The sequence below is a fragment of the Drosophila serrata genome, unplaced genomic scaffold, assembly GCF_035046125.1.
Source record: "Drosophila serrata isolate PLE 108 unplaced genomic scaffold, ASM3504612v1 contig_240, whole genome shotgun sequence".
Classification (NCBI taxonomy): domain Eukaryota; kingdom Metazoa; phylum Arthropoda; class Insecta; order Diptera; family Drosophilidae; genus Drosophila; species Drosophila serrata.
This window is the reverse complement of record NW_028257138.1, coordinates 9066418-9092511: the sequence shown is the minus strand read 5'-3', so window position 1 is coordinate 9092511 and position 26094 is coordinate 9066418. Positions and strand designations below refer to the sequence as shown.

Here is a 26094-nt window from a genome sequence, read left to right as displayed (position 1 = left end):
ACATTTGCACCCTGAGACAGCGGAGCCATAAGCACACAGTGGTATTAACGCCATAATTCGTAAGTTACACACACACACACTTACACAGAGGCGCCGCAAAAAGGATTAAGCTATATTAAAGTTGTGAGCGCTGCACATAGAGTTCGCCTCCTTGCGGCCTGGCCAAAGGAATCCGCACAGGATCTTCGCCGGCATAAAGAACCCAACCAACCGACCGCCCAACCCGGCCCAAAAAGTCCGAAAAGTGCAATATGCAAATTTCATCTGACCCACATTTATATAATAATAATATTCGGAACGCTGGGCACGCTTTAAATGCAATATATGGCATAAGTTTACGCATTGCTATAAACTCTGGCAGAAAAAAAGGACCCCTTGTCCGGTATAAATTTGCCATATTTATACTCTTACTACTTGAAACCATGTCCAAGAACAATTGTCAAAATAAATATTGATAAATATCGATTCAAAGAATGCTAATATATTAAGCTTAATTATGATAGTTAATCATTTCGATCTAATTATGCAATTAATAACTGCAAGGGTATATAAACCTCAGCTATACAAAGTTAGTTTCCTTTTTTGTTTTTATTTATTTGTTCTCAGTTACTGGTATTTTTTTGCAGCAACTTACAGGTCAAGTGTTAATTTTATTCTCAGTTTTCTTTTTCTTCGACATTTTTTATTTCTCTCTTTGCTGTGTAAGTCAACTTTTAAAAGAAGTTTAATTTAAAAATGCATTCATAGTGACTGGGGATGTCTTTTTTTTTAATCAAAAGCAAAAGTAACAAACTGAGAACTACTTAATAAAAAGCAATAGAATCAGAGGAAATGGGATTCAAATGCATTGACTAGTCTTTCTTTTGCCTTTTAGCTTCACTTCATTTATTTAATTGCAGGACAACAGCCCAAAATGTAATGGAATCAGTACAGTTTATAGGTGCATTGCTCCCTTATTGTTCCAAGGTCCTGCACTTTCTGTCTGGAATCAATGGTGATTGTCCGTACTTATCGAGTCTGATTAGATTGGATGTTTCGATGCAGAGCTACGAAGACGCATTCCAGCAAATTTAATCCGAAACCTGTCATATAAAATTCACGTTGCCGATGCTTTTTAACACTTTGCCAAAATATGCTTTACGACCCCAGCGTGTCTAATAAAACTTATATGTCTGGGAGCCATAAAAAACCCACGTAGCAGTAGAATTCCGTACCAAATGGCATACGAATCTTAGGCCAGACCATTCAAGGAGCCAACTTGTTGAAGTGTTTATTGTTTAGAATCCCGCGGCGTCGGCAACGAAATACATAAAACATTTTTGTTGTAAATAAAAGATACGCAGTTACGCAGACTTTCAGAGTGCGAAATATAACCTTTTCAGAGCAAATAAGATTGCGGAGATTGCTTGGAAATTGTATACTTGTTTTGAGTAGCAAAGGGTTTCTGGGAAAAAGGCAGCTCCAAAATATTTCAATTAAGCTAGGAACACCTAGGCAATGATTGTTCTAAAATAAATAAATTTAAATATTGCTTCCAGAGTTTATTATATTAAGATCACATGAGTAATCCAAGCAGCAGGTGTCAAAAGTTGCCAAGTATTACCCATTCACACTTATATTTTGAACCCAAGAATGGAGAAAAATGCTAACCGAGTCCGACAGACAGCTCGCACATCACGGACGTCCCGGCGGATGCGGCAATCCTTGACGAATGAGAAGAACAAGGACACCATCGAGGAGGAATCGGTGGAACAATGGCCAGAAAACAGAGCCATTCAGCAGCGCGTGTTCCTCTATATCCAGCTGAACGAGGTGATTAACCTACCAGACAACGGCTACCCGCTGGAACTGCACCTGTACCATGCTAAGAGTTCGCTGCTGAAGATGCAGGAGCGGTATACCACCAAGACGATTATCTATCAGAAAGAGTTCAATCTTAAGAAGCCCGTCTTCACTTTGGGGGTGATGCAGGATGACATTGAGGAGATGAACACGTTCAGTGATAATCCGTTGCTGATTTCGCTCTACCAGCGTATTCCCAAGCATCGCAAAGGTGACTCGGACAGGACCAAGTTGAGCCAACTGGATATATCGCCCTCGGCTACAGATGCGTCGCAAAGCAGTGGTTCGAAAAAGTCAAAGAGATCTCGCAAGTCAATTACAAAGAGTACCGATAACTCCATATCACTGGAGGAAGAGGGCGAGGAAGGTGAATATGTGGAGGAGCGTCTGGAACTGTTGTCCAGGGGCAACTGCGATTTGCTGCAACTCTTCCAGCGTCGTCGCTTCATCAGTGACATCAACATTCTCCTATATCCAATGTACCAGGGACCCGGGCGACAGAGTTCCAAAGAGAGAATCACCTCGACCACCGTTTGGCACATGTACTCCATCTTGCCCATCCTCAAGAATTTTGATTTCACCAACCTAGCCTTCGTGTCCCTGGAGTCGATCTACAATGTGCCCAATGAGCTACACGAACAATCTACTGACCTGGTCATGAGCGTGTCCTTCCGATCGACGCAGCCGAAGTGTGAGAATGGTGACTTCCAGACCATCCCTTTATGCACCTTTACGGGCTTTGGATCACAGGTCATCAGCGACCAGAACACAAGTATCGTTTGGGAGAGCCTCAAGCGTGATTTGAACCCCCACGTGAACTTTGGTTTCAACCAAATGGAGACCAGTTCGCGGATCAAGCTGCCTCGCCTGTTCCGGATGCTGCTGTGGGATCAGGATGTCAACTTCTTTATCGACGATATCGATCCTTTGACAGATATGGCGCTCATTAACAACTCCCTGCACCGCTTCGTCATCAACGAGGATATGCGAAAGATCCTTGAGGATTCTGTGGTGAATAACTACTATGAGCTGGTGCTGCAATTGTACAAGGACACACCCGATAATGTCCTGTACGAGGGAGTGATCAATCCAAGTATCTTTGGTTATCCAGGCGGTGAGTGATTGCAGTAGAGAAATATAAATAAATATCAGTAAAGTTTGAAATAATTCAACTAAACTGACTTATCTCTCCCTAGTCAATCATTGTCGATTTGGAACCCGTTTAATACAAGTTAATGTCGATTCTCCTCCGCCATCCGAAGGCTATCGAATGGGTCCAATGTTCTGCACCTTCAAAATCTGTTTCTTTCAGCCGATTTGCGAACGCAACGAACCCCTTGATAAGTTCAACGAGAGTCTACTGAAAAGGAGCAAGCTGCGACGCTGCTTTGACATTCAGCTCCTGAACGATGACGAGTACGGCAGGGATTTGCTCTCGGAGCTATACCGAGAATTCGACAAGCTCATCTCCGACACGATTCAGGTCATCGTGAAGAAGAATGTGCACAGCATCGAGGAGAAGAGTGATTTCTTCTGCTGTCTGCTGAGTAACCTGACCAACCTGCTGATGAAAATATGTGGCTGTGATTTCAACATTCGAATGCCAACGAAAACGAACATTGAGTTTAGGGTGAGTTTAGAATTTATTGTAATTATATATTAATATATATTTTAATACTTTTATTAAGGAAATGCTGACACACATGTACAAGGAGTTAATAGATCGTGTTCGAGAAATCCTCAATACTGCCCGCTTTGAAGGTTTTCCCAGCTCTCAAACAAGCAAGGATCAGAATATGATTCGTTTAATGGACGAAATGCGTCTGTTAGGCAACAGTGGCCAGCGGGATCTGGCCATAAATATGTACGATGAGATCGACAGAAACACCACCAGCAGAGTAAACTTTGACTTTTTAACTCTGCTGAATAGTGTGGAAAACCTGCAGTTCGAGCAGGCGGCGAAGTTTTTCACAAAGCCAAGGAGCACCGATTGGAGAGGGGAATACTTTATGTGAGTGTGATTTAAGAGAGAGAAATAATTTTAAAATATTTCCCTGTACCATTACAGCTTGCTTTTAGAGCTCTATGTGAACTACATGTTAGATTTAAGATCTGAAGACGAGGAAGTTTCGACCACGGCGTATTCAAAAATGCTCGAGAACTTGCGGCAGCTCGCCTCGACGGGAAATCTGGAAGTGGATCCGTGGATTCTGCTCTACTGCTATTACAATGAGGTGAATTACCGGCCAGGAATGGAGTTCACTCGGTGGAAATTCGAGAATCTCTATGAGATTCCCGGACAGAAGCTAGACTTTGTAACCCTCTCTTTCTACAAACTGTACCTGCCGGTGGACTTTGAAATGAAGCTCGGCAGCACCGTGATGAATACCAAGTTTTATCCCGTTTTCCATCTATTTGCACGCCTGGGAGCATACGTCTTCGCTGAGGTTGTGTTTGCTAACATCGAACACTGCTTCACGCCATCCGAGGTGTATCTCATCAGGACCACTTTAAAGATACTTCAGCGACAGATCGATGATGATTTCAATATACAAACATTGCCCACGGATAAAAGCGAGTATGGAAATATGATGGTGGGTTTACTGTGATTTTATCAAATTAGTATTGATTATATATTCATTATTTTTAAGTGGAGGTATCAACTGCACATCAATGGCAATGCGGAATACTCCCGTGGACGCTGCGACGAAGCCCTGAAATACTATGAGGAACTGCTGAACATGACTGATCCAGAGGACAGACCTTATTTCACGCTAAGCTTCCTGCGCCTCGGCCATTTGGCATTCGATAGAGGACTCCACGAGTTGGCTATTAGTGCCTTCGAATCTTGTGTTCCAACGGCTAAGAAACAAAAAACTTTTCTGCCAAATTATTGCATGGGAATGGCTCTATATCATGTAAGCATTTTTAAATCAATTGTATATACAATTTTGGTAATGTATGATATTTAAAGTTGAATCGTCTGGAAGAAGCCATTCCCTACTTGTCCCGCTGCACTGAGGTTAATATCTTCATACCGGATGTCTGGGGATATTTGGCCACAATAAACCTGCGATTAAATCGAAATAAGACGGCCTTGGAGTGCTGGAAGATGGCAAAAATGGTAAGTACTATTAGACACTCAGAATACCATTTTCATATTTTTTTACTTTGATTGTAGTACCCCGAATTAAGCCTCAGCAACAGAGTCTATGCTGAGCTGGATAAGATCAAGTTCTCGGATGTTCATCTGCTGGTCGATGACGATGGAAATCCCGCTGAAAAGATGGATAAATCCAACATCTTAACTTTGTAAGGAGGCCACACACTAAAGCCTTTCGAATATCTTTATGGGGAAAATGTAATTTGTGCACCGAAAGGTGCAGAGTGTCCTAAGTAAACACATCTGGAGTCACGCGTTTCATCAAGTTTTAGCCGCATTTATAACTAAAAATGTAAAGCCCGTATTTAGTTCCGAATTAAGTGTCCGCATACGCACAGCCTTGTGCGATATGTTAACAAGGCATTTTGGTCCTCAATGTCCTTCGCCTGCTCTGGCGCTTGTCAGAATTTTAGCCGCAGAGCGTCGGAAGCGGCGGCGGCGGTGGCGTCACAAACGTGAATATGCCAACACAATGCATTTTTGGCCAAGGGCAAACCGCCACACCAAATGCAAAAACAAAACCGACAGCAGCAACAGCAACACCAACACCAAAAGCAACAACGACAAAACAGAAACAAGTGAGATACGTAGTTAAACCCTTTTGGCCAACACTCAACCCATGACAGGTGTTTGCTCTGCAGACCATTTCGGGGGCATATCGGAATATCGGGAATGGTTTGTGAATGCTTTTGCCATTTTAAGCCTTAATATTATAGAGCTTCTTGAGATTCTGAAAATGTTGCTTGTTTATTTTTCTAATTTTAAATTTCGAACCGAGAACTTGAACTTAACTTAGTTATTTCTGACCCTTAAAGCTTAAAGATATTATTAGGCCATTCTCTCGCCAAACTTAACTCTGATTAAATATTAAAGAATTTAACCAACTTAATATCACAAATATTTAAAAATTTCAAACATTTAAACTATTGCGAACTATCTGACTTTAACTCTAGTATCTCTGAAATCGATATTGGCGTGTAATAGTATTTCAATCCGATTCTTTAAAGAGCATTTATTATTCGTTATCCTGGCCCAGAAGGCTGTGTTCTGCTTGTTTTTGTTTACCTGGCAGCGAGTGCTCTAAAATCCGCTTTGACAGCTCGCCTGTCAGCTCAACTCAAACCGAGCCGAGAGGGCGTTGGTTGGGTCTGCCATCGGGATGCCTGCTCTGGGAGTACGGCCAAGGATGTGGGGCAAAGGGGATGCTGTACACTTTTTTTTTTTGCTTGTCTTGTTCGGGGCAAACCCTCAACTACATATGCTAATGACGAGGCAGCCGGGTGGGGATCGGAGGCGGTGGAGCAGCCACTCAACTGGGGCTTTTGAGCTAGTTTAAGGCCAACAACTCTCGGCTACTGGGCACACACCAAAACACACAAACTCACTGGAAGACACACACACATTGGCTTCATCAAAATGAAATTTGTGAGCAAACACATAAAGTGAGTCAAGTAAGCAAGCCAGGTAGCTGTGGGACACATGCTGCTAATGTTTTAAGACGGCTTTAAAATGCGTTTTAGTCGATGCCACACAGTGCTTCAACCATATAACGCATACGCCGTGTGGGTCCCGTGTCCCGGCGAAAGGAAGCTCTTGGCGTCCCGGCGCAACAATATCAATTAGACAAATGCATTTACATACTCCGATTGCAGATGGCATTCGCAATACCTCCACTCCCCGCCGAAACAACAATTGCAATTTAATTTGCTGCCTGCGCTCGGTAATGATAATGTTGTTATGTGCCTATTATGGCTGTTGTTTGTGGGCTCTGCGGCGTCTGCTTCTGGGGTCTACGAGGTCTGAGAGGGCCTGATTTGCGCCCGGCTGCGAACACATGTCATTAGCATTTGCATTATGCGAATTTTGCTGTCTGACAGCACTCAAAGTGATGCAGTTAGGCGGCTGAACCCAGGGGAGGAGAACATCCGCCCGAAAATGAAACCAAATGAAATTAAAGCTGGACGCCAATTCCAAATAGAAATGATAGCAATACTTCTGGCTCTGTGACTCTGAATAATTACTTATTGTAACGTGAAATGTTTTAAATGATAGAAAGAGAATACACTTTTTTTCTGCTTTACAAGAACCAATCCTATTAACAGTTTAAAGGGCAGCCCACCTTGTTTCCATATACCCTTTACTCGCTCCAAATATTAATCCATATGAATTTCATATGCCCAAATTCCGAAACAAGGCCGAATGCCAAACTTGGCCCAACCTTGGCCAAACGAAAGGATCCACAGAGTGGCTCGGCAACCTTAAGCAATTTCTGATCAAAATATGCGATGGACAGGCTAATATGCAAATACCACCTAAGCAGCTCAGACGCAAAGCAGCTCAAGTTAATACCGAAATAGCTCAGCCACCGCACATATCTCCAGCTCCGGCTAATAACACAGCCACTGCGAAAAAGTACAACAATAAAAATGTAGATGGGATAGTATGGGGATGGGGATGGGGATGGGGATGTGGATTGGGAGTGTAGTACTCGGCGCCAAACTACAACAGCTGCCTATGCCGCGGGAAAGTATGCAAAAGATTTCGCCTGGAATTAAGTTGGCAAAGAGCTAACGTGAAATTTACACCAGAATGGCCATGGATTTCCAGGGACGAGTGCTGTGAGGTGGAGGAAATGTTTGCTCGGGTGTGACATGAAAATTTCATTTGAAATTGAATATGAAAAAAGCGACGCTCGTGTGCGCCGCCTGTGCGACAGCTGCTGCAATTGACAATTATTATTATTGTCAGTGCGAATGAAAGGCAGTCGCCGTACCATGGTCGGGGGGTTCTTTTTTTTTTGGGGATTGGTTGGTATTCATACTCGCATGACACCCGTGTAGCTCATAACCAAGCCCCGAAAATGCCTCGACATCCGTTGGCTTCAATAAAATTCAATGGTCGCATTAAAATCATTTAAATTCTATTGTTTTGTTTGCTTTTTTCTTGGTTTTTTTTTTCGGATTGTCATGTATTTTCTTCACGACACACACCCACGAAAGGAGTGGAGTGGCACACACACACGACCGACGCCGCATAAGCTGTTTTCGCTGCGGATTTAGGCGATATCAGCAAATGCATATTTAATGGCCCTGCGATCAATACGATATGCGTGCCATACACCTCGCGATTCACGCTTCCGATTAATGCAATTTAAGTGCTAAAACGGGCTTTTATTCAAGGCTTTAAGGGGGCTTAAAGCATAGAACAGATATAGAATATTTGGGTGTCTTTTTAGCTCAGTAAAATCAATTACTTTAAATTCAATAGACATGGAATTTAAATAACGTATCACTTTTTGTTCTTCGCAGAAGCTTAAAGTTGCTTTGGTTCTTGCTGTTTTTTACCTTCAAATATACACTTTTTGTATGACATATATCACAAGTTTCACCTCCTTTCCCCAACAACTCTTAATCGAATTCAAAAACCCAAAATGAAATCGTTGGCGTCACTTTAAAATCATAACAGCCACAACGGAGTGGCACCTTCTGCCAGCTGTCCTTTTCTCTTCTCCTGTATCCTGGCTCCCCTTTCGCTGTGTGATGTTTGCAAATTCTCAACTTGCAAAAAAATCGCGCGAATGAAACGCGTTGAATGTACACAGCACGCATTTGAGAAGCTGAGAAGGGGGTAAAGGACTTTTGGCTTTGGCAAGGATCTGTCTTGTTTGCATAATGCCAGGCAGACGACTCCCCGCATCCACAACTCACACACAAGAACGCACTTACTTGCCATATTGTTGAAGCGAAGAATAAGTCAGCGGTTTTCATTTTACAATTTGATAGCCGAACAGGAATTTTCTGCTGACAGCAGACGGAGCTGGCGAATCGCTTGCGAAAGCTATGGCAAAAGGATTTCCACTCTTTTCCCGTTGATTTGTTTGTTGATTTGCGTAAGTAGCGTTTTGGGAGGGCGTGGCCTGGTCCTAAATCCCTTTTGTAAGGGCTTTATGGGTAAGTTGTTTTTCACATTTGTCGCATTTATAAATTATTTAAAGTGGCAAAGCGCCAGCTAGCTCAGCTTGGCTTGATGAATGTGTGCGCTGACCATCATTGACCCCGTGACCCCAAAAGCAGTGGCATATATGTATGCAAACACTGGCCACTCGAGCACAAACTACTTTTGAAAAATACCCTTACACTGCAGAAAAAATGTCGCTGATTATATTTTAATATATAATAAAGATTGTAGTATTAGTACTAAAGGTTGGAAAATTTCGCATACGCCATGTAAGCCATCTTGAAATTCCATTTTTCTTATTTATTTACAGTAATCTAATTCTGAAAAATACTTTATTCTTGAGGATAAATGTCATTTTAAAGTTAAATAAAAAAGTACGATTGAAGGTAATAGAAGTTAAGGTTTGAATATTGCTCATACGCCATGTAAGCCATCTTGAAATTCCACTATTCTTATTTCGATTAAGTTATCCAATTCTAGGAAAGACCCTATATCTGAGCATTAATCTCACTTTAAAGTTAAATAAGAAATTACGATTAGCGGTAAAAGTATTAAAGGTTTTAATATTACGCATACGCCATATGGGCCATATTAAATTTTCTTTATGTTAACTTTGACTTGTTAATCCAATTCCTGCCTCTGTCTATATGATTTTAATAACTTACAACTATAACTTATATATTTTTTTAAACTCTAAGTGGTGCTTTTTCCTAGTGTACACACACGCAGATGGACCAGTGACATGAGCGACCATAAACAGTGGCTAAACAAGGTGCTTAAATTATGCCACAAGATCTGAAAAGCGACTGTAAATAACAAGCCGGACCAGGCTTCTCCGCTCGTCCACATCCTGCCGCCCTCTGCCCCCTCCCCTTCCAGAGGCATGCATTCATATTTATGGTTGTCTATCTGAGGGACCTGCTCCCCCCTCTCGCTCCCTTGGCCACCCAGCTGACAAGGCCACAGGCTGTAGTGTGCGCCCTTGCCGCACTCGAAGCTGATCCTGCATCTGCTGGCCTGCTGCTAGCAGTTGTTGTTGGCCTCATGGCTGGATGACTTTGGTTTTGAGAAATCAACGCGTACATATGTGCAATGTATGTAGGTGCCTGTGTGCCAAGTGTGTGTGGTATTGTGGGTGTGTGCGCTATTTGCGTGAGTGTTTGTGTTTGCTCAGCGCTACTCAGCTGCTTGCTGTTTGCACGCACGTATATGAATATCAGCGGCCAGCGTTTAACTTCTGATGCCAACCCAGAGTTGCGACTTTGGCGGTTTTTCGGCCAGGCTAAGGACACTAAGGACTGCGGCCAAAAGTTTCCGTCTTAGATGCCTCTCAAAAGTTGTTAGCGGTTGCGGCTTCTCAAGTCTATTTCTGTCTCATAACTATTTCGGTATCTGCACTTGTATAAAATAATTGAGCATAAAGCAACTGGTAACCCATGTCATAAATTTAACAATTTAAATCGTTTTTTTAAGAATAATAATAATAATAGCAGTGGTTTATTTAGCTAATTCATCAAGTAAATAGAGCTTAAATAGCCAGCAAGCAAACGAAACAATATAATTATTTTATTAAAACGATTTCCGATAATCTAATTCATACAAAATTAATCACCAGGCCATGCTATTGTTCACATGTTTAAATAAAGTACTGATGTTTTTATTATTTCATTGTGGAATTATGCATTTTCCAGTGTAATTGTAGGATTTATTTATGAGAGAAAATTATGAAGCTTCCAATTCAGAATCTCAAGTTTTCACGTAGTCTCTACATTTAAAAATATGGTTCTCTGTCTAAATCAAATATTTTCTCCTTTTAAACAAAATGTGGTTTAATATATTAAAGATATACTTAAACCTTAACAGCTTTCATTACTACTCTAGAAATGTTTTAATTTTTTTCCATGTAAATCTTAAGGCAACTATTGGGTGTGGGTGCGGTTACCTGCCAATCCGAAAATGGAACTTCCTTCCGTCCTGCTCGAAACGATTTTAATTAAAATCGGATTCAGCATAGACGATTTCCGGAAACTTAATTGTGTGTGGCTGCAAAACTTTGTTTACATTTCCAGCAAGCCGTTCAACCTGTGTCTTTGATCCCGAATCATCCCAGCACCTCCACCCCGGGAGATGATGACGACGCCCTCTAAGCAATAGCTGTCAGTTGCCACTAAAAACAATATAAACTGGAGGATGCAAAGGAAGGGAAATGTGTGTACATGGCTTGGTCGAGAGCGAATGGTGGCAAAGATAAAAAATAATAAAAATTCATAAATGAACGCTTGAGCGCTTCTTGACACACGGAAGTTGGCCACCGGATGTGGATATATGTTGTATGTATGCATGTATATGTGCGGCACTTGAGCACAATGATGGCTGTTCTCTGCGGCTGTGTGGCTATGGGTCCATGTGCTAGTGGAGGCAATCACAATCCGAAAGACAAACGTCCTGCTGACTTGAATTTTGGTGTTGTTAGTAGTTCCGGCTTTAAAGGGCAACAACAAAAAAAAAATAATAAATAAAAATGGAGAAAAACCATTTATGGTATTTATTTTATGTCGAGTGATGTCCAGTCCGACCAGAGGGAGCCAGAGGGAGAGCCTGAAAATTGTTGACAATTTTCTATTTTAATTCTACGAATCGGAAGTCAAGTCCCTTTGGTTGCTCTGCCATGGAATTCGAGTTCATCTGCCCCGAGGTATGCGGCAGAGTGCAGGACTTAAATTTATTGGGCGGACACGCCCCCCCGCATTTCATAGCGCCCGCCTGACGGACTGACACATCCTTTATCCTTTTCCGTTTGCGGCCCGCAATGGGGCAATAATAAACAGTTTCCGTCACTTGTTTGACATATCTACAAGGCGCAATCTGATTGTCCTGTGTGCCCCAGTATTTGTGTATTCGTATTCGTAATCGTAATCGTATTTGTGTGCTTAATGATATGTACAAAGGCTGGACAAACATGAACCCTTTTCGTTGCGCGGAAGTGTGGAATGGAAGTGTGTGGAAAACAACAGCCAGCCGAGTGGTCAAATATAAAGCGATTGTGCCGGGGCAATGCGGTTATTGCTTGATTAATTTCCGGTCAAATGGCTCTAGACACTAATGACTATTTAATGTTACAATTTACACTTTATTGATTCGCCCGTATCCGATTGTGTTTGTGTCAGCATAATCGAGGCATTATGTCAAGCTGTCACGGCCAGGCATTAAATTAGCACTTAAAGGCAACTTTTGTTCACTCGTTATTGCAACTTATGAGGCGGATGCCGCACAAACAAAACAAATTAGCCAAGTTGACAGTGCTCGCATTTAACTTGAAGGCCCTGCAACGAATTTATGCAGCATTTTCCATCGTTCTCTCTCCCCGATGGTTATTTTCCTTTGCACTCTTTATTTTCCTGTATTTTTTCTTTCTCTGGAAAAGTGGTTTGCATTTTGCCTAATGCGACGTTGCATGAAAACGAAAACAGCAACGTAAACAGAAAACAATGTAAGAATTACGACAACGACTGGACAACCGACAATTTAATGCTCTTAATTAAAGTCTACTACTATTGTAATCATAAAATTGTACTTTATTTTTTTTAATTGGAAAATGTTTTGCTTTTCCTTTTAGATATAGATGACTCTCTCTTTTAAATGGTAATACTAAAATATACATATTTTCCATTGGGAAGTCATAAAGAGTCCAACAAATAGAAAGTTAATTTATGTTTCCTCTACATCTTGCCAGATAGACTTGTGGCAAGTACAGAGCTCGGGCTAAGACCACAGCAAAAAAAAAAAGGAATACACAAGCATAGCGAATATTTTGCATTTTGCATATGCAGAAACACAGACGCTTTGGACTTGAGTGACCCCCGGGGAATGGGGATTCGGATCTGGATACCAGGACCAAGTCCGTTCCCAACTGCTGCCTGTCACAAAATTTGCAGCCAAAGTCGGACTTTTCAGTGGTATCTGCGGGGGTACATGGGCCTTGCTACACTGCAACAAGTTCACAAAAAGGATTTGAATGTTTTTTGATTGAGAACTCTTCATGATAGAACAATAACATGGCTTGGCGGAGTTGGTAAATAGTATGGTATATATTTTGACTACTTTTTTTGATGTAGACATTTTCTTTCAGTGACTCCAGGAATGCCTTTCGAAGCTCGGTCTGTAGCGTTTTTCAGCAGAAACTGGTTGAGGCTGGGCCTATGGGGATAGCACTCTCTGCGGCTGGTGCTGCTGCTGGTCGTTGGAGTAGTCACAGCTATTATTTTCTAGCATTATCTCATCATATTTCTGCCACTGCGTTTGTGCTTGCAAAATTGCAAGAATTTCCTGCTGCCAGCCGCTCTGGGGGACCCCGAAACGAGGGGCAACGTTAGCTGGCAAATAAGCGATGCGCAGGATGGTGCCTGTTTATGGCCCAGAGAGAAGCCAGCTAATTCACAGAAAATACTCAAGAATTATGTGCTGGCTCGGGCTTATCCCCCAGCCAGAAACAGAGTGCAACAGCCCTCGTAGTTCATCATGTGTGGCTGCCGAATTTGGAATTCATATCACGTATTTTATTACATCGTTATTCATGATATTGACTCTTGGCGGATCCGGAAAGGAAAGTTTTGCCCACCGCTCGTGATATTCAAAGTGCAGTTCAATAGATTTGCCTGCCATAAAGAATACATTAAGTTTAAGGCCCATCCGCAGCAGGCAGCACATAATTAAATTGATTTCTACGTTCGTCTCTCGGTCCTCCGGATCGATTTCCCTGCGATTTATGGCCATGTGCGATAGAGTCAATTTGAGCAAATTGAAAAGCGAGCAACGCGTTTGAAATGTTGCTAAAAATGGCAGCATAAATTGTGTATGCATAAATTATACAAGCCAAATTGATACGAGAGCATCCGTTTTTTTGGGCATCCGGCAAGAGTTGAAGCATTTCAGGCATTTTCCCCGGCAGAGTGAAAAATAAGGAAAAAAAAAGAGAGACTGTTTTCCTGGCATAACTGAGCATCAACTTATAAACTATGCGCTTTGTTCAGAAATCTCGCCCCCCCAACCAAGCCCCTGCGATGTTTGTGCTGCTGACTTCGCAAAACCCTCAAATCCCCGACTGCATAAAACTTCCTATCAAAATACCAAAGCAAATATTTATTATCCATGTGTGCGGAGCAAAACTCTCAACTAACCTCGGATCAGCAGCAGCACACACCTCAGCAGAAAACAGAAACGTCAACTACTACCTCCGAAAGACTAAGGAAATTTTCGAATAGAAATTATTTCTGGCATTTTAATAAACAACTAGAGGCGAAGGTGACTAAGGAGGTGGTGCCACCAGCAAGAGCTATGTGCTGCCAACTATTTTAATAGGTTTTGTAGTAAGCATTTTCGAGTCTTTTAAATATTCCTTTATAAGTTTTGCGTACCATGCGGCGTATGCGTAATGGAATCAAAGCCTACGTTAACTGAAATAAAAATTGTTTTAGAGACATTCAAGTGGAAAAGTTCTGGCAGGTCCTGTGAGTAAATAAAATACAGTTTTAGCCTTCAATACAAATGGGAAATATTATTCACTGAAGCGTTTCCAGCAGACTAAGTAAAAGGTCATCTTTGTGGCTCCCCTTTAAGCATTTTAATTTAATTTATTTTTAAAGTTTATATTCAGAATGTGTTATGTTCTTTATAAGTATTATTTTATTTTAGTCAGAAGCTTGGAATGTAGTGAAGAAGTCTTTTCCGACCGTATGAAGGGGAAAAATATCTTCCCCCGGGGCGTATGAGTAATTTTAAAAATCAAGTATACGACATGGTGGACTCTGTTGATTAAACTAACATAGGAAAGCTTTCCGAATTTTTGACTTAGTTATCATCGATCTCAGTTTGATTAGTTGATACCATTGCAAACTGCAAGGGTATACACACGTCGAAATGTCTTAATTCTGAAAATATTTTTTATATTTTCCACTAATTAAGAGATTTACATTTGAACGTTCTTTTGGCGTAAGTAACTATTTTTTGTAGGCCTAATTTTGAATTTTATAGCAGCCTCACTTGAAGCCTTCCCTGCAATTGCAGTGCTTTTCGCGACGTCACTTAAAACAAATATACAGAAAATAGGAAAACAAAAAGTGAAGTGCTAAAATTAAAGCAGCAGCAGCTAATTACAAGGCGACCTAATTCTCTGCGAGAGTGCGAAAAAAAAGGAAGCCCATGGTAAGGGTCTAGGGACTGGGCCTGGATGCCACCGGGTTCGGGGTTCGGGGCTTGGGGCTTTTGGGGAGGCGCCAATAAATGGCAACGAGGCCAAGCACCTCCGAAAACAAACAGAGAACCACAGGGAAATTGTAGCTTTCTCGCTTACTCCATCGGCCCCCCCTGCTCCGTCGCCAGAATCGTATCTGTGTGCTTGTTTTTTGCTAATTAGCGAATAACCGTGTTTAGATTGCAAACACTCATGCCGGGGAAAAGAAATAACAGACGCCGGCAAATTAATTGCCAAACAAGTGAGTGCAGAGTTGGCAACTGGAAATTGCCGTCGCCCCAAACCAACGGCCACAACAAGCCCGAGCCTAATGTCCGCCTCACAAAAACACTAACTAAAGTTAGCAGCGAGGGATGTTACATGAGTTGATCGAAGGGAATGCTATTGGAGGTAGTATTTATTGAATTTTTTACCAAAACTATACCTTAAATTCTAAGTTTTTATTATTTAAAAGTGCATAAATATGGCTTGTTTCAGTAAGTATTCTTTATAGGTTTCATCTCATGAAATAATAAGATAACTATTGCATTTCCATACCTAAAATCAATGTAAAAATCAATATGCCAGGTAATAAGCATGCCATAAAGCTTCGATCTATTTCGTAACCTCTTCAATTAACCCTCGTAGGGTTGCAGCACGCACTTGTGCATCAGTGAGGCGAAAAAAAAAAAAACCGTGACCCCCGGCAACAGACGCGAATGCGGTCGACGACAGTGGGCTCTGAAGGTGACGTCGCCACAGCTGCGCTTAGTTAATTAGTTTAGTAGTATGTTGGCCCTTGCCTCCTGTATCTCTGGCTCCTGTATCTGTGCCTGTGCATCTGTAGTATCTGCCTCCCTGTGCATCTGTATCTGTAGCTGTAACTGAATCCGCATCCGCTGGGTGGAGCATCTGCGTCTGTCATTTCAGGCCACTGGGATTGGAGCTGTTACTGCTTTGGCAATGCGTGTGTTTGCTGTTGGCGGTTGATCAGCAGCTCGCCTGAATTTTGGACCACGCTCTGGCTCTTGGTCCCATTCCGTGATGTGATGCCCCATGTCCATGGTCTTCAATTACAGCCCGGGAAAACTGCGACGACAACGGGCAACTGTTTACAGTTCGCGACTTTAAAATCGCTTAGCCGGCAGGAATGGGGCTCCGGATGCGATTTGTTTGAAGTGCTAAATGGACAAATGCTAATTAGAGTTGCCTAGCAGGAAATGAAAGAGAGTACAGTTTCCTGCTAGAGAAGGGTCACCAGTGTGTACGTGAGTCCTGGTTTCTGTGATCAATAGAGGAATGCAATCCATTCCTGTATCAAAGGTTTCACAGAAATCTCTGTAGAAATGAAATTCTTAAAGTACTTAATACTCAAGTTTAATTGAAAGAAATATACAGTAATTTGTTTAAATTAAAATCATAAATTCAAGTTTGAATTCCTTACTGGCTAACAATAATCTCGGCAGATTTTATTCCTGTCTTTAAAGTCCAACGTTGGCTGTATCAACACCCGCAAGGGCAACGGAAGCAAAGAAGGGAAAGTGTGAAACTTTTATGTTGTTTGTTAAAATATAACCTTAAGCCCTCTTGTTGGTCAAGACAGGCTGGCATGGCACTCCTCCTCGAAGAGGAGGCAGCAAAGTTGCCAGAGACTTCCGAGCTATTCCCCGGGGTGTATTTTTCAAGTGGAGCCCGGCGAGGGCGAAAGTTTTGCCCATCTCCCACGGAGCGGCATTAAAAATTGATGAGTTCTTAATTTGTGTTGCGCTGCCGCTGCCATATTGAAAATAGATTAAGTTCTATTATTTGCAGTCATGATGTGGATTAGCACGGACACTTTGCAAGCGCCTCGAGCCCGGAAAAGGAGCGAACGAGTCCCTCCTGATCCTGATGGTCCGAGCTGGCCAGCTAGGATGCCTTTGTAAACGTCATCATTAATCATGCTGACAAGGGCCGCCCGGATTTTCATTTTACGCCGCTGATGGTGCCGCTCTCAAACCCATTTCCATGGAGCTTTTCCCACGCCCCACGCCCCAGCCAATAACCCAATATATCCCGGGAAAAACCCTGTTTCGATTCCTACGACGTTGCCATGGCCCGTAACAATTTTGTTTGCCTTTTGCGTTCAGTTTGTTTGTATAATTTATGTGCCTAACTGATGCGCAGGCCAACTGTCCATGGCCATACTCTCTCCATAGGCCAGGATGGATGGTCACTGGCCAATGTGAGGGCCAAAAATAGACTAAAAGCTGAAAGTTAATGAAGAAAAACATCATAAAAAGGAGACAGAAGTTTGGATGATCAATGGCATTGATGGTTATTTAGTTATAAGCTACTTTTAATTAGTGTATCAATAAAAAGTGTTCTTTGTATGCATTTAAAATCATGTTTTTGCATAAGGTAATAGTACGAGCTCATAACTCTTTGAAAAATAAGACTAGCTCTTACAATATAAATAAACTCTGACGTTTCTTTTTATTTTATTTGGTATTCTGTTAATATTTATTGCCTTCCAATTGGTATCCGCCATTCGAGATGTTCTACCATAAATATCTGAGCGCTGGAACCGCCACACACAACAATTTGCGAGTTATTTATGCGCAGCCCGGACTCTAATTGCAATTTCCGCGCAGTCGCGAAATGTTGCAAAATGTATGGGACGACTTTTGTGCGACTTTGGCAAAAACTCAATAATTTTTACCACACACATATACACACGCATTTTTGACAAATTTGCCAATGACGGGAAAACATCAGAAATGCTCCTGTCCGCACTCTATGAGCATGGCGATTGGCGGTTGAGGGGCATATATCTAAAATTTATTTATGGTAATTTCGTCAAACTGAACAGTGTTGGATGGGGCATTTGTCGCTGGCATTTTATCGAAGGTAAATTTAACCGATTGGCCTCTGCGGCCTGGCCAGATTTGGCAAAAAGCGTATATGGATTTGGAATTCGGTATTCTATTTAATATGGTCCAGCAGCGGTTGATTCGATTTGGCGCTCGACTGGCGGGCGCAGTTCATTTTGGGGGAATTTAATTAACAATTTTGCATCGCTTTTATTGACTGCTGCTCGCTCAGCCACGTCCAGGTAATTGTAATAGCCAGAAGAGCGATTTTTCCAGCTCCTGCCAGACGGACTCCCAGCCCCCAGCACACTCTGTTTTTGTTTGCGTTCAATAGAGTTTGTGTAATTAGCTCGGCGCACATTTAAATTTTCAAAATTAATTAGTTCAAACAACAGTGCGGTTTTTATTGTGTTTTCATAATGCTTCTGTTCAAAAGATTTTGTCTCTGCTGTGTGTTTGTTTTTTCTTTCGCTTATAAAAAATTCACAGCCAGACGATGGCAATTTGTGAACAACTTAATTCTGCTCGTCCTATTATTAATTTTATTTACATTTCTCTTGTCTTGTCAATAATGATACGAAATTTATCTGACAAAGGGGAAAAAGTGCTGCTCTTGAAGGGATAATTAATTAAGCATGCAAATAGTTCTAGATTAAAGTGGGAGTTAATAATAACTAGAAAGGAATGTAAGTTTTCAAAGCCGATGTTGGTATGGCCTTGCAGCTTGCAATTGTTTCAATTTTATTTTTAAATAGTAATTTTTCTGAGGCTATAGCTTGATTTGCTTAAAATAAATTTAATTGGCAAATGTATTTACTTATCCTTGTGTCCATTTGAATGCGGACTTATTATTCCGGCTGCGATTTGGCACGCTACCATTTCCTAATTAGACAGAGGTCCTGCGGCCCTGCGGCATATCCTTTCGCACATATTCACAGGCAATGGCACACCAGCAAGGGAGACACCCACTCACACACCCAAATTGGAATGAACGTCGAAAACTTTCAACGCCACAATGAGGCATTGCGTATGGTTTAAGCTTTATTTATTTGCGGCCATAAATAACGCTTAACGCATCTAAATCTTGAACTTTGTGCGAATGCGTTGGGGTTAGCTGGCAGGACGGGTGGCTGGTGGCTTGGTCGGGGGCGTGGCAGATGAGAGCCGCCCGAGTTGTTTACCCGGTTCTAAGGATAACTCGACATGGCTTAAACGCTTGCCGTCCGATTCAAAAGCCAAAAGTTAGAAGACAATACAAAAATTGTAGGTATTTCCCCGTCCGAGATTTATGAGCGACCTTTTTGCGCTCCCCTGAAGGGTAACGCCTTATAAAATGCTTTAAAGCTAACCATATTTTGGCTGCTTTGTGTGTGTTTTTTTTTTTTATTTTGCTGTCGTCCTTTTAACTTGTCCGAGGTTTTTCTGTTGATCTTGCGCCATATTTTATAGTTGTTGCAATCGTTGTGGCAAGGAGGGGGGGCCAAGCAAACACAATAAAGAGGAAAGGGAAAGTTAGTTTTATGATGTTTCAAAGTTTGAGATACACTTTTATTATCAAGTAAATTTTATGAGCTCTTAAAGTTATATTTTATTTAAGCTGGGAAGAAGGCTAAGACGCTGTGCAAATGTTTTTTTTTAATTTTTTAATTTTAACTACAATATTATAATAGTAATTATATAACGATTTTATTATTGTTTGAACAAACCTTAGTAAGCTAGAGGCACACATATTTATCATCCTTTTTTCGACCTATATTTAAGTTCATGCCCCACTGCAGGACAACAAAGGATGCGTGCATCCTGGCTCAAAGTGACGCCTCTCTGGGCTGTCATGTTGCTCTGCCAACTGATGGCTTACAGCTGCCTGCTAAAAACTGGTATCCTGGGAGTCCTCCAACGCACCAATACCCATACAGACACAGGCACAAACGCAACCACAACGGCACACTTACACACACACACTCACACTGATATTGGCTCGGCAAATGTCAGTTTTGGCACCTACAACACTTTGTTGAACTTTTCCGTTTTTTGTTTGTTTTCTTCAGTTTCATAATGCTCTTTGCAGGGTATTATAATTTCAGTTAGAAGCTTGTAACACAGTGAAGGAGTCATCTCCGACCCTATACATCATATATATTCTTGATCAGAATCAACAGCTGAATCGATCTAGATATGTTTGGACAAAATATGAAATTTCAAAATTTTTTTTTATTTTTTCAAAAAACGATAAGGGGTTACATCATTAAAATTTGCAAAAATTGGCAAAAAATTGATTTTCTTAAATTAAAAAACTTGGTAAGCAGATTTGTTAGCCCTATAAAAACTAGCATAGAAAAGCCTTCCGAGTTGAAATTAATGCATTTTTGGCTTAGTTAAGATATTTTAAAAACTTTGATATACCCCAAAAAAATAGCATATAAAAATACCGATTTAATAAGCCTAAATTACCGAAATGTATAGCTATTTGGAAGAGTAAACAAACTTCGGCTTCTCGAACTTAACTATATATCTTGTTTTCTTTTTCATTTTTTCGTTTTTTTTTTTTTGTATTTACTGCGTGAGTGAATATTTTTTGGGCAACGCAAAAGGGAGCAGTGGAGTCCTGGCAAAGCTTTCACACACTTTCCCTCTACGTTGTGGATTTTGCTTACGAATTAACATATAAATTGATTTTTCGCAGCAGCAAAGTGTTGAGCTTTTGTGAATTGTCAATGTGGGCCAAAGGTGGCCGACTTGTAAATTCATTACAAGTGTCATTTAAGAACCATGTTCTCCGCTTAAAGCGAAAATGCATTGCTTTTGCCTACCTCCTAAAGGGCGATTAAGATTCAATTGCAAACAGCAAATAATTGTTATATCATGGCCGCAACTAAACTCCTTGTCTGGCCCGTAAATCGTTTTAGCGCTTTTCCCTCGAAACTGGGTCATCCGGAACTAGTATAAATTACAAAAAGAGCCTGGCCCGGACCCGAAAATAAGAAGCAAAGGAAGGACGGCATGGAACCACAGGCCCAGCTTAGACTTATTATGGAGCAGATACTCGGAGCACTGCAACTGTTATCTTTAAAATAACCACAAAATCCATTTAAATTATACAACAAAGGCTAGAAATAAACAAACAAAGGCTTAGGCCAGGCCCTATTGCCATCTTGGAGCTCAGTCGGAGTTGTTGGCCAAGTTAATTACACTTAATACGCATGGAGAAGTTGTGTGTGTGTGTGCGTGTGTGTGGCCAAAGGATGGCTTTGACCAGAAACCTGTTTGGTTATTTGGTGATTTGTGTTTAGAGAGTGTTTCGGAATATCCTTGGAAAAGGGTTCGAGCTTGTGTGTGTGTCTGTGTTAAGACAAAATATTGGGCTGACATTTGGCCAAAGATAAACGGATACTGCCGAGACTAAAGCTAGGTGAAAAATCATTATTTAATCTGTCAAAATGTTATTCCAATACGATTTAAGCAACAATAAAAATATATACTTACTTGTACTCCTGATTAGTTGTGAAAATATTTATAAAACACCATTGATAATCTTTGAATCAAATGAAATTGAGCATCAAATAGTCGTAGTTACTGAGCAAAGTAAGTGACAAGTGTGACTATTAAATATTTTAGCAAATATTCGAGGGTAATCACCGGCAGAATGTCCAAGTCAAAGTCCACTTTGAGGAGCAGGACTGTGGCAACAGCTGGCCAAATTATTCTAATTGCCAGTCAATGGACGTTGCCTGGCAAAACAAATTTAAAATTCCATCAATTTGACAAAATAGTAAGAAAGACCTGTGCGATTTCAAGGAAAGAGGGAGGGACCAGAGGCAAGATCCGAATCAAATTATCCTAAAGACGTTGACATTGCTCTTTGTGTGCCGTATCTGGCAAATAGAAAGTTTTCGAAGAAGTCCTTTGTTCGGCGTTGTTCGTTTCATTTGTCGCAGTCTCGCAAAATTGATTTGTCAAGCAGCCACATTAAAAATTGACAACTAGACAAATACCAAAACGAGAGCCGGGCCCAAAATACGTGTAGGTTTTTCCAAAAGATAGATGGCCATCCCACGGCATCCCGCATCATCTTTCGGCCATCTGGCAGGCCAGGTCTGTTTATAGTCAATATTTTATGAGTTTGAATTAATTTGAGGACATCTCCGCAGCTGCTCTATTCGTGGCCAGGCACGTTTCGGTCCCCGTCCATTGTTTGTCATCCGAGTTTTGCAGTTTGACATATTTCCACAATCCACAGTCCAGAGTCCAGAGTCCACTTTGCTTGGGACACCCAAAGTTTTGTACATTTTTCGTTGGAAGGACATTATTAGTTATGCAAATTAATGTGCATGCATGCGTAAATGTGAATATTTAATTCCAACTCCAGAAGGAACATGTGACAAAAGATCCCCGGGATCCGTTCTTTTTATGGCTCAGCCCGAAACGAGGCATACAAATGGTCCAAGTTGGCAACGACAGTCGTGATGTCAGGGATTTGAAATTGGCCAAGTTTTCCAGTTGCAGGAAACGTGCTCTCAAATATGGCGTATCTTATGCGTAAAGTTTTAGGTAGTGATAGTTTTAAATTAAAATATTAAGCCTGTATGTATAATGCACTCGTCAATATTTAATTGGCAAGCTAAGCCACCTCAATGCCTAATATCTGAAAGCCTTAATGACCAACAAAGCTTGCCATGAATCACCTGGCAGGTTGAGATAGTTTACTTATGCATGACTCTGATTGCCTTTCTTGAGGTTGAAAACCACAAAAACCGGAGCGAGAAACAGGCGCGGTCAAATAAATATGGCTTGAAATTATAAATGTGCTAAAACTTAGCTTAAATTTTAAGTTTTTAATTATTATTCAATACAAAGAGTACACAAATCCTTTTAAAGATATTCTTTAACCTTCTAAATCTTAGGGATATTTACATTTATAGTACTATAATTTTGACAGCATCTGTACGCTTATGTACTGCCTTGAATCGTTTATTTTATGCACAAGCACTTCCGAACCACAGAGCAAATTTTATAACAAACATTAATTTTGGTTAATAACTTTATAAGACAAACTAGCCAACTTATGTAGATATCAAACGACTGGGCCACACATCCGCCGGCATACATACAGCATACAGCTCCTAGCGGATGTTCCGCATTAATGCCACAAACTTTGACTCAACATTTTTCACACAATGTTTCGGGGCCAAGGCAGATGGCCGTGGTCGTGGTCGTGGAGAGTTTGGGGCATAAAATAGAATCGGAATAACCATACGATAAGCCCAATTTGTGCGCAGCTTTAGTGGCGCATTAGCCGTACATAAAGCAGAGATAGACGCCTCCATATTTGTGCGTTGATGTGCGTCACTTCCGCTTGTAATTGTAGCTACAATGTCACAATCGCCAGACCGTATAAACGCCGGAGCGCAAGGCACGGTCCTGGCAGGACGAAGAGGGACGCTCCAAGTACACACACATACATAAACAACAAGGACGCCCACACACGCATGACTTTGTGTGAGTGTGTGTGTATGCTCGCTTTTAAGTGGCTCTGCGTCTTGCCCACTAGGGCGCCATGCCACCGAAGTGAAACTTAGATCCAGAACAGTGGTTCTCATATGTCCTTTCTCCAGTTGTGATTACAAGAAATGAAAATTCTAATAATTTTGCACATAAGCTGTAGACATTTTAATCAGACAATGCAATTTGAAATGGATTTAAGCAGTTCTTACTTACTTATTTACTGACTTGGAGCCACTGTGCTCTGCCACGTCAACCTCAGACTCGCAGTCCTTGCTTGTACTTGCCACTTTGTAAGTGGCCACACCAAACGCAACCCCAGACATATTCGCACACCCAAAAGATACTCGGCATTTGGGAGATGTGCCTTTGCCTGTATGTGTGTGTGTGTTGCTTATTGTGTGCGTTTGCGTTTGCGGCTCCTCATCCGCAACTTGTGCATTGCCTTGGCAATATTTACAAGTCACTTGTTTTTATGCCTACATTAATTATGCGCGCCTCTGACTTTGGTTTCTGGTCGGAGCCGGGTGCCCGTCTTTGATTTTGATGCCGCCACCGCAATTCCTTCCTGGCTTTGCTTTCTCTCCGGCGCTGTCAACGATGTGGCTGTAGAAGTCGAGGGCGCCCATATTTCTGGCGGCTTTAGATGACTTTCGGGTGTGTGTGTGTGTGTATGTGTGTGCGGGCTTAAGGCATTTCCAATAAATTTTGACACTCGACTCGTGTGGTGCTGCCGTAGCGGAGCTGTTTTAAACCCAGCTCTTAATTGCTCCAGCGCCGGCAAGGGGTCCTGGGCTCCAGGCTCCAGGGCCAGCTATCTACTACGACTGCTCATAAATGTCAGGTCGAGGTAACAACTGGCTGCATTAACTGACCCAGTTGTGCTTTCCTTTCGGCGCTGGCAGCCGTGCTCCTTTTGCGCCTTTTAATGACATTATTGCGCACTGAAACGTATAATGCGTCAGTGCCGGGTCCGGGATTTTCAGTGCGCGCCTTCGCCTCCGGCTATGTCTCCTTGTACGGTCCGGGTGTGGGCCGGGGTCCGGGATCCTGGGTCTTGTGTGGGCTTTGCCGTGCTCATATCTGCTTGGCTTTGAGTTAAAGCAGGCCTGCGACCTTGCCGCGCTGTGTTGTGCTCATTTCGGGCACACACTGCGTATGCGTGATGTGCGCATCTTGAGGCAAGCAAACGACCTTGGTGATGCAATGCAACTAGTGCTGCAATAACATAGAGACGCTATCCATATTTTCGGTGGCTTAGGGAATAGCCCAATACAATTTTTTCGAAGATTTGTGCGATTTTTACAAAAATGGATAGGGGGTTACATTATTAAAATTGTTAAAAATTGAAAAAAAAATTTCATTTCTTAACATTTTAAATTGAATTGTATGCAGTTTTATTGCCCCAATAAAAACCTTTCCGACTTAAAATTAACGCATTTTTAACTTAGTTATGAGATTTTTAAAATTTGACTTATTTACAAAATTGTCATAAAAAATATTGCTTCAAAGAATGGTTTTATAGTTTTAATCAGAAGCTTGGAGAACTTCAAAGGACTAGTTTATAAGTGAATTGAGTATGCAGTTTTATTGCACAAATAGAAACCGTCATAGGAAAGGTTTCCGACATGAAATTTATTAATTTCTGGCTTAGTTATGGCATTTTTAAAATTAGATTTATTGTAAAATTTGTCATATAAAATATAAATATCGACTCAAAGAATGGGAATATAAGATTAGTCAGAAGCTTGTAAAACTGTGAAGAATTCATTTCCGACCCTATAAATCATATATATTCCTGATCAGCACAAAAAGCTGAATCGATTAAGCTATGTCCGGTTGAAAAATTTTTTTTCAAGATTTGTTCGATTTTTGCAAAAAATGATAAGGGGTTACATCATTAAAATTGTCAAAAATCGACAAAAATTTTCATTCTTTTACATTTTAAATTGAGTATGCAGTTTTATTGCCCCAATAATAACTAGCATAGGGAAGCTTTCCGACTTAAAATTAATGCATTTTTGGCTTAGTTATGAGATTTTTAAAATTTGATTTATTGACAAAATTGTCATAAAAAATATTGCTTCAAAGAATGGTTTTATAGTTTTAATCAGAAGCTTGGAGAACTTCAAAGGACTAGTTTTCGAGTAAATTGAGTATGCAGTTTTATTGCCCGAATAAAAACCGACATCGGAAAGGTTTCCGACTTAAAATTAATGCATTTTTGGCTTAGTTATGAAATTTTAAAAATTTGATTTATTGACAAAATTGTCATAAAAAATATTGCTTCAAAGAATGGTTTTATAGTTTTAATCAGAAGCTTGGAGAACTTCAAAGGACTAGTTTTCGAGTAAATTGAGTATGCAGTTTTATTGCCCGACATCGGAAAGGTTTCCGACTTAAAATTAATGCATTTTTGGCTTAGTTATGAAATTTTAAAAATTTGATTTATTGACAAAATTGTCATAAAAAATATTGCTTCAAAGAATGGTTTTATAGTTTTAATCAGAAGCTTGTAGAACTTCAAAGGAATAGTTTATGAGTGAATTGAG

The 26094-nt window shown here is 41.0% G+C and overlaps 1 protein-coding gene and 1 long non-coding RNA gene across 2 annotated transcripts; one reads left to right on the top strand and one right to left on the bottom strand.

Annotated features, from left to right (window-relative positions):
- The first annotated feature begins 1519 nt into the window (after positions 1-1519).
- Positions 1520-5270, top strand: LOC110183981 (uncharacterized). Its single transcript, XM_020952337.2, has 7 exons — positions 1520-2956; positions 3039-3472; positions 3531-3853; positions 3911-4436; positions 4494-4760; positions 4817-4966; positions 5024-5270. The coding sequence occupies exons 1-7, from the start codon at positions 1633-1635 to the stop codon at positions 5156-5158; spliced, it is 3159 nt and encodes a 1052-aa protein (XP_020807996.2). The 5' UTR covers positions 1520-1632; the 3' UTR covers positions 5159-5270.
- A 17691-nt stretch (positions 5271-22961) lies between these two features.
- Positions 22962-24264, bottom strand: LOC147644041 (uncharacterized). The gene is made up of 2 exons (XR_015271333.1): positions 23759-24264; positions 22962-23699 (listed from the first exon to the last, which is right to left on the bottom strand). It is a non-coding gene; the product is annotated as an uncharacterized LOC147644041 (long non-coding RNA).
- Positions 24265-26094: the final 1830 nt, after the last annotated feature.

Excerpts from the sequence above, each read along its gene's own strand:
- LOC110183981 (XM_020952337.2), top strand. The coding sequence starts at position 1,633 with ATGGAGAAAAATGCTAACCGAGTCCGACAGACAGCTCGCACATCACGG. Across the intron at positions 3,854-3,910 it reads TGGAGAGGGGAATACTTTAT|CTTGCTTTTAGAGCTCTATG; the intron begins GTGAGTGTGATT and ends GTACCATTACAG. Across the intron at positions 4,967-5,023 it reads GCTGGAAGATGGCAAAAATG|TACCCCGAATTAAGCCTCAG; the intron begins GTAAGTACTATT and ends CTTTGATTGTAG.